The sequence below is a fragment of the Geospiza fortis genome, unplaced genomic scaffold (genome assembly GCF_000277835.1).
Source record: "Geospiza fortis unplaced genomic scaffold, GeoFor_1.0 scaffold5, whole genome shotgun sequence".
Classification (NCBI taxonomy): domain Eukaryota; kingdom Metazoa; phylum Chordata; class Aves; order Passeriformes; family Thraupidae; genus Geospiza; species Geospiza fortis.
The window spans coordinates 2,045,501-2,061,765 of NW_005054421.1; the positions used below are offsets into that span (position 1 = coordinate 2,045,501).

Sequence of the window (16,265 nt, forward strand, 5' to 3'; positions counted from 1 at the left end):
CCAAATAACCAGACTCTGCTACTGATTGCCATCATGTGACTGCAAATAATGGGTAAATGCCTGTTGATAAGGAGAGGAAAAAACCAAAATGAGTATGCACCAGGAAGGATAAACACAGAATCACAGAATCAATAATTTGTTTGGAAAAGCCTTGTAAGATCAAAATCCAAATAGAAACCTAACACTGCCAAATTCACCACTAAACCATGTCCCTAAGCACCTAAATATCTCCTCCAGTACCCTGGGTAGGCTGTTCCAGTGCTTGACAACCCTTTATTAACATTTAAAGATTATTAACAGGGTCTGTTGGGTGGGGGTACATGCCCAGCACTTAAGAAAATCCACTTTGTGCATCTCTTCTTAGGCTCAAATATAAAAGTGCAACAATTTCAGGATAGGTGACAGATCATCCTTCCTGATGAGTCAAGAAATCTAAAAGTGCTGGAAGTGCAAAATCTTTGTTGGAAGAGTTAAAGTATTGTTTTCAAGCCCTGGAAATAAGGGAAGTCCTAATTTTTTTGGTAGCAGTTAACTGGAACTTTGAAAAGCCTTGTGGCACCAGTTTCTTTGGGGTTTTCTTGTGGGAAGTGATAAAATTAAGTAATTTAACACCATTACTTTCAAAGTTAGTGAGTTCTTTGTTCTTGAAACAACAATTATATGCAGCAATTGAAGTAGATTTCACCAATGAAAAACACCAATGAGTGTTAAAAAAGCCTGTCCTAAAAAGTAATTACTTATTCTGCTGATGGAAATAAATTTTTTTCTCTGAATAATTCATAGATGGTATGGTTGTCGCAAAAAAAAAAAAAAGCTGCTGAACGAATCCTTAATTCAAGGACTCTTCTTGAATACAAGAAGAACAGAATTCAACTTCTGTTCTCTCATGGTCTATTGACTGAGAAAAGTCAAAATTGCTATGAATGATACACTTTGATGGCTGTTCTTGGGTCAGGTTTTACTTCTCAGTGCTGTGCAGTTGTTCCTTGTGCTTTGGTCTTCTGCCTTGAAGATTTCAGATACCCCATGACAAGTTCTCATTCCACAGAATTCCAGCAGTTTTGGTGATGGACCTTTCATGATTGTTCTATTTGTTATAATGAATGCTGTGTTTAATGATTTAATCATTGCTCTTGAATACTGCTGTAGTTAAGGACTCAAACATGTTAAATATTGTGTCCATTTATGTATAAAAACGAAGTTGAACTGGAGCACTGAAGAGAACAGAGCTGAAGCTTGGAATCCATAAACCCATGGTGAAATGCATTAGTAAGGAAGTGAAGCTGCTGCATCTTCCTCCTTTTTTTGCAGCCTCTTCCTCCTGATACAGCAAATGAAGACTGGTGGGTCATGTCAGCCATCCAGTGCTGCTGATAAGCTCACATGCTCTCTGATAAGTCAACACAATATTTAATGGAATAGAGCTGGGCAGAAGCTATGCAAACAATCTGCAAAACAACAACTGTATCTCATGATGACCACTTTTACAGTCTCAACCACCTGCTTAATCTCCTAATCCCAAAACTTGCTCTCACTCCTCTCACTTGCCAAAAGCTGTACCTGTTCTGTTCCTCAGAGCCAGCATCTCCTGCCAGTGTCACTTGTGGGACATGTGGGCTGAGACCATGGGGCTGTGGAACAGAGCTGGACAGCAAAGGAACAGCCAATGCATGCATTATATTCTTATTCTTTCTATGTGTACATGAAGGGTGACAAGGCTCCAAGAGCTTCTCTGCTACAATTTCCAACAGTGGAATTAGAAAGAATCAAGTTCTGCATGGGATCAGTTCCACTTGCAGGCAGCCAGTGCTGTTAAGGCCAGTCCTGCTTTTATCTTAACTCGAGGTGTGACTTGTTGTTTCCTCTGCTCTTTGGTTCTTGTTTCATGTTTCAATGCTCTGATTCACACCTGGCCAGTGCAAGTGACCCCCCCAGCCTCAGGTTAGATTCTTCAATGTGTATTTCTGCCTGTTTGGAGGAAATTGAGCACTATGAGTCATATCAGAATTCCCGAAATGAGAAGTGGAGATAAGATTTTCTGACTCCTGGGGTTCCACTCCAGACAGAGTGGAGACTGCCTCAGGCAGCCTTGAGAAATTCCAGTGTCTTTGTAGCAATTGCATTGCCTACCTTATTCACACTTAATCAGACACAGAGGCTGAGGGATGAGTATGTTTTCAGAAATTATCTTTTCTTCCCATCTGGACCTCAGGGAAAACTTGTGATTTAAACCCTTTGTCTCTTAATTTCTAAAGAATTAAGTGTTGCAAACTCCTCTCCAAACAGGAAACACCTTCACTACTGGCACTAGAGCTGCTTTTCCCCTCTCCAGGCTGGCTAAATCTCTTACTTTGCCTCTCCTAGTATTACTGTGGGTGAAGCTGGAGGTTTTTCCACTATTTCAAAATTTCAAGTGGTTCTATGACTCTTTGCCATGGGATAAATGTCCATTATACAAAGCACTTTGAAATAAATACCTATCAAGTGTTTTAATTTAGGAATGACAAAAATATCTTCTAGGAGAGATGGAACTGGATTACTCAGAGGCACTTAAAGCTCTATTTTTGTCTGTTGATATGTAAATGCAGATGCAATCTTGTAGATAAAGAACCAGTCTTTAAAAAACACATGGGAAATTAATCTGTCTATTTCTACATGTACAAATATACATTTATATAATCTGTTTACCTGGGATCCCATCACAGTCTCTATTTGTCTTGAATTTGTGATTTCTTCAAGTCCAACAGAGTTTCAGATAAAGTAAAATAATTTTTCACTGCATTAGATTTTCTTGAGATACTGAAAAAATGGTTCTCAAACCAAAACTTACAAATTTCCAACAGAAAGGCAGACTCTACAAAACCCATGTTTTAGCAATTTATGGCCTCTTTGGAAAAAATTCAATTAAAACTTTGTCCCTACAAATCAATCCACCACTACTTGTTATGCACCAAGTGTATGTGAAACATCGTTGATCACATGCCTCCTAAGTTCTCTAAAACACCTTTTGGGTTTCAGTAGATTGTAAAATTTCTTTCTTTTTTTGCAAGTAGAATGTAAAGATTTCTTTCCTCCAGCACCCTTTCTTACACTGGGATGGGAATAAAACAGTTCTCTTGGACACACAGGGCTCTTTGAAAATCTGCCCTTTGAGTTCTGATTCCATCCCTTGTGTGCTCATTTTATGGTGATTTCAGCTAAGCATTGTTTCACTTGTTTCCTCAGAAGAATGTCTCATGGGACGATATTAAAAATCTTAATTATTACAAACCCCAGTGCACTATTGTTTCTTTATTACTGACACAGCCTTGAGGCACAAGCCAGGCTGATCTACCAGGAACAGATCAATCATACCAATATCAGCTGTTCTTGACAGCCTGGCAGCCTTCTGCTGATTTTCCAGTGGTTTTCTTTAACATTTGTCAATATTCTAGTGTCTTTTCTAGGTGCACACATGGAAGGCCTGGCTTCTAATTACCTTGATCTTCTTTTCTGAGATACAGAGAGGCAATATTTGCTTTTTGTCCACCTTTTTACACCTTTTTGCTCATATTCTCATGGTCAATTACTGAGGTTTGGATCTTTTAACTGTAGCTTGATTGGTTATAACCAACCTAAATATTCTTCACTCCATAATCTGACCTGTTCTCTTTTCCCACACTATTGCAGTGAATATTAACTTTCCTTTGTATAGAAAGAAATGACATTTGACATGTCCTCTGTCAATTGCTGTCCTTTAAATGGCAGACCTGGCTGGATTTCATTTGTTTTATTCCTAATATATTTATAAAGTCCTTTCTTACCCTTTATGTCTCATAGTGGCCTCCTAAGTGAACCTTTCAACTGGAAAATCAGTTGTGGCCACATAATTGTTAATTCACCTCTGTTTGTAAGGGAATAGAGGAGATCTGGAGTGTTCCCTATAAAAAGTTGGACCTTCAGTTGTGCAAATAAAATTCTGGAGTGTATAGGAACAAGAAGTGTTCAGCATTTCTAAAAAACTTGTCTTTAGAGTCTCCTGTTATTCTGGCAGAGAGGAATTGTATTAATTTTAAGAAACTATGTCTGTGCTCATGTAATATAAGAAGAGAGCAACAACTTCATCCAGCTCTGTACAGCACAAGAAACGAGGATCTTACATTCCCAAATCAACTGGCAAAAGACTAAAAAAAGCATGAAATGTAAAAAAAAACTTTGAGAAGAGAATAAATGAGTAACACAGAATCAGAAATGGCATTTTTAGCTTGATTATCTCCAGTTCAACCTAAGAAAATGTATCACAGGTATTTTCCCTGAAATATAGATGTAGTTTAGCATCCAGGATGAGCTTTAGGTCATAGGAATCCCAGTCCCCCTGAAGTTTTTAAGTGCCTTTGACTTTTAATAGTGAGGTTTTAACCTCTATTGTGGGGTTTTGAGAATGATTTTCAAGCTTTCTTTTTTCCTGAAAATTTTGCCTTCATCTTCCAGTATATTACAGGGAAATAAGAATACAATCAGTGGACAGCAGAATTCCCTGGGAAAAACCAAAAAGAGCCCCATGGCAATGATGCACAAGGGAATACAGCCAACAAAAAGAAACAAGTCTTTTTTTAGGCTGGAGTTTTTACAAGCATATTGCTTGTAGGCTTTGGTGTTCTGTTATTTTTTGTGGGGCTTTCTTTATCTGCTGCAGACAAAAGGTCTCAGACAGCCCCTGCAAAGGAAGACTACTGTAAACTATGAAATAAACTCTCCCTTCCTCCGGAGATTCCACTGGTAAATGAACTCTGATAAAGTTTCCTCAGAGCTTTCTTCACAGCTTCTGCCATGACAAGGGTGAGTGCTTACCAGTAGGAAGCTCATTAAATGACTTGGAAAAGAGAATCTCCAGGAAAAGACGTAGCATTTTCTGCCTTTTGGTGCCTGGAAGCATAAAAACTCTCCTGAAGCTGTCTATAAATTTTCTGTGTATACAGTTGTAACAGCTGGTCAATGTTTTAGAAAACAAAAAAATCAAACCCTGCCCTATCAAGACTGATTAGTCCACTACAAACATTAGTTTGTAGTAGAATAATGTTGAAATTAGGCCCTGCTGCATAATGTGCTGTTCAGGTGCATTAAAATACCAGCTTCTGTCTGTGTCCTTCAGGAGATAAAGCCTCCTAACAGAGAAGGGCTGGCAAACAGAGAAAGTTTTCATTTCCAGTTTGAGGCTAAATAAACAGCAGCCCTGATCTGATGCTGCCTGGAAGCCTCAGGATGTCTGGTGTCTCTAAGCAAGGCTTGCCCAGGCCAGCCAAAAGCTGACCTCAGCTTTCCAGAGTTTCTTGATTTGTGTTTCTAGTTCACACCTGCTAGAAAGTGTTCATCTGCCTACAAATATTCTGTTGTTATTGTTGATTTTAATCCTCACTCTCTTCAGTAACTGACTTGCTTTCTAAGACTTTGTTGCAATTTCTAGTCAACTCTCCTGATTCGTTAGTAACTGAGGCTATTTTAGAATATACTCTTTATTCCATGCTCTTTTCTGAGATAATTTCTTTGATGGGCAGAGATCTTTGGCTACTTGACAGTTCTTTCGTTTTTGTGAAAAAATTGGGCGATACCAGTTGATGTTAGCTTGGAATCCAGAAGCCACTGATTTTTATTCTGTAAGAACAGGTTGAGGCTCCAAAATCAGAGCTCCAACTTGCACTGTATAAACTCAAACAATGCTTGACAGATGTGAAGTGGGTGCTACTCTGTGGCCTCCTATTGCTGCCAGCACTTGTTGAGTCCTTTGCATGTTCAGCCTCATTAAATCCCATCCATGACAGTGAAGCTTTATGCAGCAGTATAATTAATCAGAGTATACACAATAAATGTGCATGAATTCCTAGTGTATTGCCTTGTCCACTGAAATATTATCTGTACCTGTTCAGGTGCTGTAACTCTATTGAGATCAGGACATTGAAGAATTTGGTCCAAGGGACTCTTCAGAGCAAGGTCCACGTTTCAAGCCTGACTGCTACAAGTGACTGATGAACCTGTATTGTGAAGAGTTCCAGCAATCCTGGAGCTGACAAACCTGACCACAAATGAGAGCTCTGCACAGCTGAGATCCATAGGAAGGGCTTGTCCTGTGCTGCAGTTCCCATTTTTGCTCCAGCTTTGAGTGTTGGTGCCTTTCCTACTGAGATACCGGAAAAACTGATGCCTCCTTACTGCAAAACATTATGCCGAGTGAAAAATTGCAATCTGCTTATTCATGCATTTAATTCCATCTAATTGTCCTTCTCCTTGATATCCTGGAATTGTGTTTTTCTGTCAGTAAGGTTGGTCACGTGGCACTTGGCACTCTGTCACCACAGTGTGTGTCTCTGGCAAGGGGAAACATCCGTCCTGACGTGTGGGGGGGCCAGATCCTGGGATTTTCCGAGAAGTTGTTTTCCATACGGAATTTCCAGTCTCGTGGATGGCAGGCTAGTTGAGGGTATAAAAGGCAGAGCATTTCAGAGTCCAGACACTTGGAGCTTGATTTTCAAGGCTGAGTTCATCCACTTAGCCACAGTCTCTGGGAAGCAGTGCAGAGGAATTCTGTCACCTGAACACTGCAGCTGCAAAATGTGAGTAGACAAGGACTCTGCTATTCTGTTTCACTGCCCAGCTAAAGGAGAGCTGGATAGCTGGAAATCTGTGTCTATCTTCCTTAAAAGCTGCTTACATTTTAAAGTATCTTGATATTAAAAACAGTTTTTAAATGAATAATTTGTGGAAGTCCTACTTATTCAAAAGTACATAGCAAAAATTGCATGACCAGTACTTTATATGGATTTTTGACTCATTTGTTTTTTACAAATGTGTTTCTTTGATTTCTCACAGCCATCTGCTTGAAAGATAGAGAAAACTCTCAGAAACATGATTTGCTTGCAGTTCCTATCTCTTCTTACCTATGGTAAGTGTGTATTTCTCTGTGTAGAAAACTACTGGGATGGCAATATTAGTGTGACTGTTCTCTTTGAGCTCAGCATCAAAGAGAATTTTTGAACCTGCCCTAATTAACCTGAGGCTGTGTTCACACAGAAGAACCTCTGGATGCAATGGCACGTTTTCCCTGCTTGCCTGTCAAAGCCATAATTGGCTCCTATAAGTCTCAAAGCTTTGTGTGGTCAGATGTAGTTTCACAGGCTGAAGTCCTGGACTTGAAGCTGACTTGCCTGGTTTGAAGCTTGCCAGATGATTGTTTATAAAATAATTACCACTAGTTTTTATGCATTTTTCAGGTACTGACAAGTTTGCAGTGTTTATAGAGCTTAAATGTCCTCTTCTAGAGAGAGAGGAGGGGAGAAGCCACACACCAACTTTTGGATATTTTCTCATTCTAGGACTTACAGTGCTGCAGGGGGTGAATGGGTGGACATACCATTATTCAGACATAAACATGACCTACAGGGAAGCAGAGCTGTGGTGCAGAAAGAAGTATACTAACCTGGTTGCCATCCAGAACAAGGAGGAAATCAAGCATCTCAATACCTTCTTACCTTTCAATCCGGGTTACTACTGGATTGGAATCAGAAAAATTAATGGTGTGTGGACCTGGACTGGAACTAACAAAGAACTGACAGAAGAAGCAAGAAACTGGGCTTCAGGGGAGCCAAATGGCAAAGGGAACAACGAGGACTGCGTTGAGATCTACATCAAAAGAGGGAAGGATGATGGCAAATGGAATGATGAGCAGTGTGAGAAGAAGAAGGTTGCCTTGTGCTACACAGGTATGGTCTGATAAAGGTCACTCCAGTGTGACCCTGGGGAGCTCAGGTGGTGCCTGGGATGAGTTGTTTAACTTCATGTAATATTTACCTCAGAACAAGTGGTCTTGGAGTTTCCAGCCAGCAGAATCCTTTTACTGTGAGCTAGTCTGTAAAAGGTGTGCATTTCAGAAATGCTTCTGTGAAATTACAGGATAATCCTAAATACCAAACCCTCTGATTTTCTTTTGCTATACAAAGAGCTTGTTTAGTGTCAGAAAGACAAAGTGCTAGCCAGGCTTTCTTAGTGGCTGTTGTTGATTCTTTCATAATTTGCTTTATTTTTTTTTCCAGCTTCTTGCAACCCATCTCTCTGTAGCGGCCATGGAGAATGCATAGAGACCATCAACAACCACACCTGCCATTGCAACCCTGGCTTCTATGGGCCTGAATGCGAGTTTGGTAAGAAAATTTCATCCTGCTTTTTGACCAACTCATGCTGCCTAGTGCTCCGTTTGGCTTCTTGGTTTACCTGCTCAGCCAAGGAGACTGACTGTGTACCTTCTTGTGCTTCTTTGAAGTTGAGAGCTGTGATCCACTAAAGAAACCTGATCATGGGAGCCTTGAGTGCCACCATCCATTGGGGGACTTCAGCTACAACTCGTCCTGCAAAGTTCAGTGTGAGGAGGGCTACGAGCTGACTGCACTGGAGTCTGTCCACTGTACCTCTGCTGGGCTCTGGTCTGCCCCCCTTGCAGCATGCAAAGGTGAGCTTGCTGCATTGCACATGGTCCTGGACACCTCAGGCAGTAGGTAAAACTGGACATTTGGCCAATTCCTTTGTAACACATTATGTGATGTAGGTGCTATTTTATTTCAGCACTCAGGTCTCTGTTCATGAGGAGGTGAGATGAGTAGGGTGAATGTTCTGGCCTTGTTCCTTGCAGGGAAAGACTTTTCCAACTCTTAGGTGAAAACAGGGAATTGAGATGACCTAGCTGTGAGACTGCTCTCAACAGGCCAATTACTCCTGACTGTAGGAATCATTTTCTGAGGTGTTTGGCTTAGAATAAGATACTTTTCTAAGCAAATGAAAGCATCAAAGGTCATCCAGCAACAATCAAAAGAGGGAAATTTTGGATTTTAAATAGTTGCTGTCATGGCTGCTGATGAATTAACAATATTGCCTGAAGAGCCAGTTTCCCATTTTAAAATATTTCCCCTTCTGTCTGCTTTGTAGGATGGTAGCATAGTAGTATGCCATAGTAGTGGCTTTACTAAAGCTGCTCCTGTTTAGTGGGTGTGTTGCTAAGTTTCAGAAAGGAAAAAGACTTAAAATGGTTTGTTGCAAGCTAAGCTCTGTGCTGTCTCTTGTGCCTTTCAGCTGTGACCTGTCCTGCCTTGGAAATGCCTGCCCACGGGGCTGTGAACTGCTCCCATCCCTCAGCGCAGCTCACCTGGGGAACCACCTGTGAGTTCAGCTGTGAGGAAGGATTTACCCTGACAGGATCAGCTACCCTGCAGTGTGGCTCTTCAGGGGCGTGGGACAGGCAGCAGCCAGAGTGTGCAGGTAATTTCCTTTCTTAATCAGATGTCATTAAAGAGTGGCATTCATCCCCAACACTTTTCATAAGGTGGGGTCATTTAGCCTCGTGTTTTAGTGAGGAAACAGCAGAGCAGGGTGACAAACAGCAGTCTGGGGCAGTGTCCCCAGCACACACAATAACACACTTTAACAGTGGTGTGCTCTGGCAGGGATTCTTTATTCCCTAAACCTCAAATGGGAGCAAGTGTCAGTTTATGCAGTCCAGGGTGGAGAGTAATCTGGAGCCATCCCCAGGGGGCTTTGGGTGCAGATTTAAGGGTTCTGGCTACACTGTGCAACCTGCTGAAATCTCTGTTTGTGAATCCTTGGAAGGGAGATATGATGGCTCTGTAGGGACAGCTCCAGGCAGGGCATGTCTTCTTGCCAGCTCCTAGAAGGATGTTTGTTTATCCTGAACTACTCCCAGCTAAGCTCTGTGTTGTCTCTTGTGCCTTTCAGCTGTGACCTGTCCTGCCTTGGAAATGCCTGCCCACGGGGCTGTGAACTGCTCCCATCCCTCAGCGCAGCTCACCTGGGGAACCACCTGTGAGTTCAGCTGTGAGGAAGGATTTATCCTGACAGGAGCAGCTACCCTGCAGTGTGGCTCTTCAGGGGCGTGGGACAGGCAGCAGCCAGAGTGTGCAGGTAATTTCCTAATTTCCTTCTCCCTGGCGGCTTCCAGCGCTGCCTGGTGCTGTCCCGGAGCGCTGTGCTGATGATGGCTGTGTGCTCCCTGTGCTGCAGCTGTGCGCTGTGAGGCCGTGCCGCCGCCAGCAGAAGGCTCCGTGAGCTGTGACCGCGCTGATGCAGAGCTCACCTCGGGCTCAAGCTGCCATTTCCAGTGCCCCGAGGGATTTGTCCTGCAGGGATCGCCCAGCACGGAGTGCATGGCTCAGGGACAGTGGTCACAGCCGGTGCCCAAATGCAAAGGTAAGGCTGTTGGGAATTGCAGTTTTCTGGTCACTGGGGAGCACACAGAAATCCATATTCCTGTAGGGCCCTGGCTCCAAACTCAGTTCTGTGCTCCCATTTTTTTAGCTGAGCCTTGGAATGCCTACTCATGGCTCTGAGCAGCTCCCATCCCAAAGTCAAATGAATTTGAAAATAAATTGTACATCTACTAGTGCAAAATATTGGGCCAAAGACAGGAAAGCCCTTAGTTGTTCCAGTTGTGTTCTTTTGCAAAAAATTTATGTGCAAGCAAACCACAGGAAATTATATAGAAATTTCACTATTTGTTTGTTTGGAACCTCTTGATTTTTTTTCTTGCCTACTTCACTGCTCTCCAGCAGGCATAACCATATCTTTTTGTGTTTCAGTCATACAGTGTGAACCACTGAGCTCTCCTGAGAAAGGCTCCATGGATTGCTCCCACGGGGCTGGGATGTTCACCTACAACACCTCCTGCCACTTCAGCTGCCTGGAAGGATGGAGTCTCAATGGCTCTCGTGTTCTTGAGTGCAGCCCCTCAGGAAACTGGAGTGCCAGCCTGCCCACATGTGAAGGTATTTTGCCTGTGAGCAGCCACAGGGAGGTGGCACTGTATTTTTAGTCAGATGAGGCATGGAAGGGTGGTAGTGGTGGTAATAGCAACCAGTGAGATAGAACATGTAGAGAACTCCATTAATTCAAAAGCCCAACAAAATCACTCATGCTTGAAAATAGAAGAGGGGAAAAATCCTAAAAGATCTTGGTGGAAAATATTGATTTCTTATATATAAAAAAACCCTGCAACCAGACTTCAGTACTTTCTGTTTGTTTTTTAAACAAAATATTTCTCACTATGAGCTTTTTTCCATATGAATAGAGACAAAAGCTTTTCTAGACAAGCAGAACCTTGTGGGGAAATCTGCACTCATAAGTCTGGTTCTCAGTGGAAAATTTTATAGGTTTTTTTGATTTGGTGTGATAGTTTCTTGGATGGACCCCTCAGCCAAAAGACCTCACAGAGCTTTTCTCTCAGAGGCTGCAATTTCAAAGGACAGAAGCTCAGCCTTGCCTTCTCATTCAAGGCAGTAAGAGCTCTGTCACTGCCCTCAGCTGGAACACCCCTGGCCTGCCTGGAATGCTTTTGCTTGAGGTCCTAAAAGCTTAATTCCACTTTCATTTGCTTGAGCAGAATTTAGATCCTTGAAGAATTTCATTGATCTCAGCAGGATTGCTCAAAGAGGAAGATAGCACACAGGGAGTTAAAATATGCACTGCAACATGAAAAATAAGAGGAGCACAAATTGCTATGCAAGGCTGGAGGTTAGAGACAGACCCTGGTGTAGGGAGCTTCTTGCCTTGCCATTACTTTGGCAATGGATGGGGTAATTTTTAGTATTCAGCTTTTTACCTTGTGTACAGGAACAATCCTGTTTCAGCAAGAGAAAACTCAAGTGTTACCAGCTGCACTTCTGGTTCCTCTTGAAGAGCACGAGGAAAGGGAAGAACGAGAGAGGACTTCAAAGGCCACCTTGATCTCACTGAAATCTTTTCATCCTTTCAGCCTCTGACCAAGCCAGCTACATCTCTGTGGGCATAGCAGCCACTTCTGCCTCTCTGCTGTCCACAGCATCATTCCTCCTTTGGCTCGCAAGGCGCTTCCGGAGAAAAGGTGAGCGCCTGCTCTGGCTCCACTGCTTTATATATCTTCCTGAAAAGTTTTCTGTGGAGGAAAAAAAAAATCAACCCCAAACCTCCAAAGCCCTATACCTTTCTTCTTGAAAAAGTAGTAATTCCTATACTTAGATATAATTCCAAAATTATTTTCAAGAACCCTCCATGTATGCCATGTTTGGCTTTTGGATAGACGTCCGAAAAAAGAAAAAAAAATAGTAAACCCCAAATATTTAGACAACAAGAATTAGGGCTCTTGTCTTGAAATACTAATATCTTTTCTTATTCTTCTTGCAGCAAAGAAGTTTATTCCTTTCAGGTAAGTTGTGTCTCAAAAAGGCAACATGAAAAAACCACTGCCATCACTTTGCTAAAATCCATTTGATAAAAACCTGTTGTCACTAAAGTACTTTTCACTTTTTGTTTTATAGGAACTGGCAGGAAACAGCCAGTGAGGGTAGTTTCCAAAGTGCTGGCGAGAATGTCTAACTCAGGTGTTTCAGGTAAGCACATGTGATGGCTTCACTCACAAATTCTCTTCCTTTTAATCACATAAGCAATCAATCAGAGCTGCTAATTGCTGTGGGTTGCTGACACAGCAATGTGGTGCTTTGGGACACCTAATATGCATCTTGGCATTGCCTGGCAGTTCCTAACAAGACTGATGGATTTATTGCTGTAGAAATGGTTGTTCAGCTCCTGAAGGATGATTGTGCTTAGCATTCTGTCCAGCTGCAAATGGTATTAGGAACACTTTTGTGCAGTTCTGCTACCTGCTGCATACAAAATTCCTCTGAGATGAGAGCAAATACAAACCTCTGCCAGTTTTCTGATTTATGGAGGAATTTTGTTCTCTCCACAGGAATTGCAGCCACCTTCACTTACATCTCAGATTTCTGGAGAATGAAACTGCCTGCAAATCAGCAGCTGTCCAGATGTTTTTACCTTTTGCTGACAAGATGATTGACCTTGTGTGTGATTCAGAAATCTTGAACTCAAGCTGTCTGGTATTTCCATTGAAGACAGAGAACTCTGGCCTTGAGGCCAAATCCTGCCTCCATTCAGCCATGTATTTATCCTGAACTGGGAGCTTGCCATCTCCTGTGCAGGTGGTGAGTAAGCAGAGCACTGCTGCCTAAAGAGGAGGCTGGATCCTCCTCTGCTCCACTCAAAGGTACCAAGGTGAGGTGAAGACATGCATTATTTCACATCACTTACTACACTGCTGCAGGTGTCTCCTCTGGAGTCACAGGGGTTATGCCTGCAGAAGCAGAAGAATCAGGATGGAAAAATATTCACTGTACAGCTTTGAAACTATTGATCTGGTTTCTGAAAGTCAGTTTATTTTCAGATGTCCCAGTCAATAGATATGCCTGCAGTGATATGGGCAATTATTTGGATTTCTGCTGCATATCCCAGAAAACTTAGATGCCTTTTTTAAAAACTATAACAGCACTAGGAACCATGGTGCTTACACAGGGTACTCTGGTTTCTGAACACAGCAGGTATATCTGAAATTATCTCATCCCTGTGGGATTCTGTACAGTAATATGTGTATATACATATGTATTTATTTGAGCAGTTTTTATTGTGGATATTTCTGTGCTCTTAACTGTACATGTATTGTAAAATACTTGTTCTTGAGTAGGTCTGTGGCTGTTGATCAGAATTTATTTGAAATTAAATGGAAGTGTTTGTAAGGATTGCATGACTGCATCATGTTTACAAATGAAATGGAAGACTGAGATTTGTATGTTAATATATTGAAAATATGATTTTTTTAGCTGTTAAAACTCTTCAAATGAGACTATTTTAATTTATGTTTAAGTTATGATTATAAATTAAAAATCTCTCATTTAACCTGATATGTATTGTCCTATTTGTAACATTTTTTAATAAAATGTTTTCAATTTAACACTCCCTATTTGTAAATGTGAATAATTTAAATTGTTTGGGTAAGCCCTATGACTTGAGGCTTCAGCAGAAGAATGTGAGAGTAGGGAGAAGACTGGCTAAAAGCAGGGCTGTCCATTACTGGAGAATCACAGAATCACTGGGTTGGAAGAGACCTTTAAGATCATCAACTCTGACCCATGCCCTAACACCACCTCAATTAAACCATGGCTCTTAGTGCCACAACCAATCCTTTTTTAAACACATCCAGGGATGGTGACTCCACCACCTCCCGGGGCAGACCATTCCAGTATTTATCACTCTTTCAACAAAAAACTTTTTCTTAAAATCCAACCTAAATTTCCCCTAAAGCTTCCCGTATTTCCCTAGCAGCCAGCAGATGGGGCTGACTGCCCGGGACTGGCACAGCCAGGGCTGATCCCAAACAAGAATTCCCAGTCTGAAAGGGAGGAGGAAGGACCAGTGCCATGTCCCAGGTGCCCGGGCCAGCAGCGAGCTCCAACAAGCAAGTGCAGGAGGGAGAGAAGAGCAGAAAGAGAAACGAGCAGGTGATCTTGGTGCATAACTAACAGCACAAACCCCAGGTTTTTGCAGCTCTTTCTGCTGAGAAGTTGAAAGAGTTATCACAGGTCTGAGTTATCAGAGTTATTGCAGCTGAAAGCACAGCTCTGACTGCTGCCCTGGGACCTCCATCCCACGCCGGGCTGGGCTGCAGCCAAACACTGCCATGGCTGCTGCTGGGGGGGGACCACTGGTGGCCACACACTGCTGGGGTCACCCTTTGCCAGCCCCTGGGATAACCAGGGGTTATGCTTTTGTGGGGGAGACATTTAAAGAAGTGATCTAAAACTTTTAGCTACTAGAAAACTAGACATGTTTCTGTGAAAAACACGAAAGAAACTTGAGAATTTATTTAATTTTTTTTTTTACTTAGGAACAAGTAATAAGGCCTGTTTCAGCTGAGCCCCAAGCCAGACAAGTTCTGTTGTGGCCCTTCTCTAGGGAGCTCACTGAGCCTTGTTCTAGTTGTGTTTTATTCCAATTCTTATTACTCTTTCTTTTAATTACTATTAATACATTTTTCTTTATACCTTTTTAAAGTTTGAAACCTACTTTACCTTTCTCCTAATCCTATCTCACAACAAAAAATAAACACATTAATGATTAACCAACACTGAACCCACCACGCTCTTTAGTACGTTAACCGAGAAATCTCAAAATTAACAAAATCTCAAATTAACAAACCAAAACCACTCCACCAGGGAAGCTGCACTGCAGCTCTGAAGCTGCTGCCAGACAAACTCTGAGGGGCATTTCTGCCCCAACCAAGAGTCAAGAGAAGCCATCAGAGGCTTAAGAGGTGCTACTGTATTTGCAGTGGTCCCCATGGCAGGGAGGAATGATGAATCTGACTCCATGTTCTCAGAAGGCTAACTCATTATTTTATAATATTATATTATATTAAAGAATACTAAATTATACTATAGTAAAGAATACAGAAAGGATACTTACTGAGTGCTAAAAAGATAATAATGAAAACTTGTGACTCTTTCCAGAGTCCCGACACAGCTTGGCATGGATTGGCCAATGAGTCAAAACAACTCACAGCAGAATCCAATGAAACAATCACCTGTGGGTAAACAATCTCCAAACACATTCCACATGAGCACAACACAGGAGAAACGATTGAGATAAGAATTTGTTTTCCTTTTCTCTGAGGCTTCTCAGCTTCCCAGGAGGAAAACCCTGGGCAAAGGGATTTTTCAGAGAATGTGAATGCCACAAGGTGCTGCCCCACAGGGGACAGAGCCCATTGCTGCTTGTCCCAAACCGATTAAAGAGCTGAGAGTGGCTGTCAGCACTTCCACTGCCTGGACAAGGTGGGGCCCAGCCCTGGGAGCAGATGTAGAGCAGTAATCCTCAGGTTCCCTGAGGGACGCAGGGATTAGCCCGGAACGCCCTGCTCTGAATCCCTGAGGAGCTGTTTTGAGAGCTAAAGCACCACATGGATCCCCTGGGCTGCCCTTGTTGGTGTCCTCTATGTGCACGGCCATCCACTGGAGAGAGCTGCTTATCCAGCATGGATCCCATCCTGCTGCCCAGGGCAGTTCAGCTGCTCCTTTCCTCACCAGAGCTGGTGCTTCTAGCAGTTTTCCCTGGGATCTCACAGGGGTTTTATTGCCAGCAAAGAGACTATAAAATTGTCCCTCTTCTTTCTCCAAGCCTTGTGACTTCTAGAGGCAACGCTCTTCTGTTGAGATCACATTTGGGTGGGATTCATCCTCTACTTCTCCCGTATATCCCCTATGTCAGACAAAGACTCTCTGAAGGGGATCTCCTTCCTTGCAGTGACTCTCAAGTTCCATCTATCCTCATAATTAATGTTGGTCCAGCAACAGACAACATAATTAATGTTGGTCCAGTTTTGCCAGCACCAGGCAAAAACCCATCCTGTG

General features: G+C 42.4%; 1 protein-coding gene across 1 annotated transcript; it reads left to right on the forward strand.

Annotated features, from left to right (window-relative positions):
* The first annotated feature begins 6,879 nt into the window (after positions 1-6,879).
* On the forward strand, positions 6,880-12,817 carry SELE (selectin E). Its single transcript, XM_031061687.1, has 12 exons — positions 6,880-6,916; positions 7,347-7,733; positions 8,064-8,171; positions 8,291-8,476; positions 9,094-9,279; positions 9,754-9,939; positions 10,039-10,224; positions 10,614-10,799; positions 11,786-11,893; positions 12,193-12,214; positions 12,327-12,398; positions 12,758-12,817. The coding sequence occupies exons 1-11, from the start codon at positions 6,880-6,882 to the stop codon at positions 12,382-12,384; spliced, it is 1,650 nt and encodes a 549-aa protein (XP_030917547.1). The 3' UTR covers positions 12,385-12,398; positions 12,758-12,817.
* Positions 12,818-16,265: the final 3,448 nt, after the last annotated feature.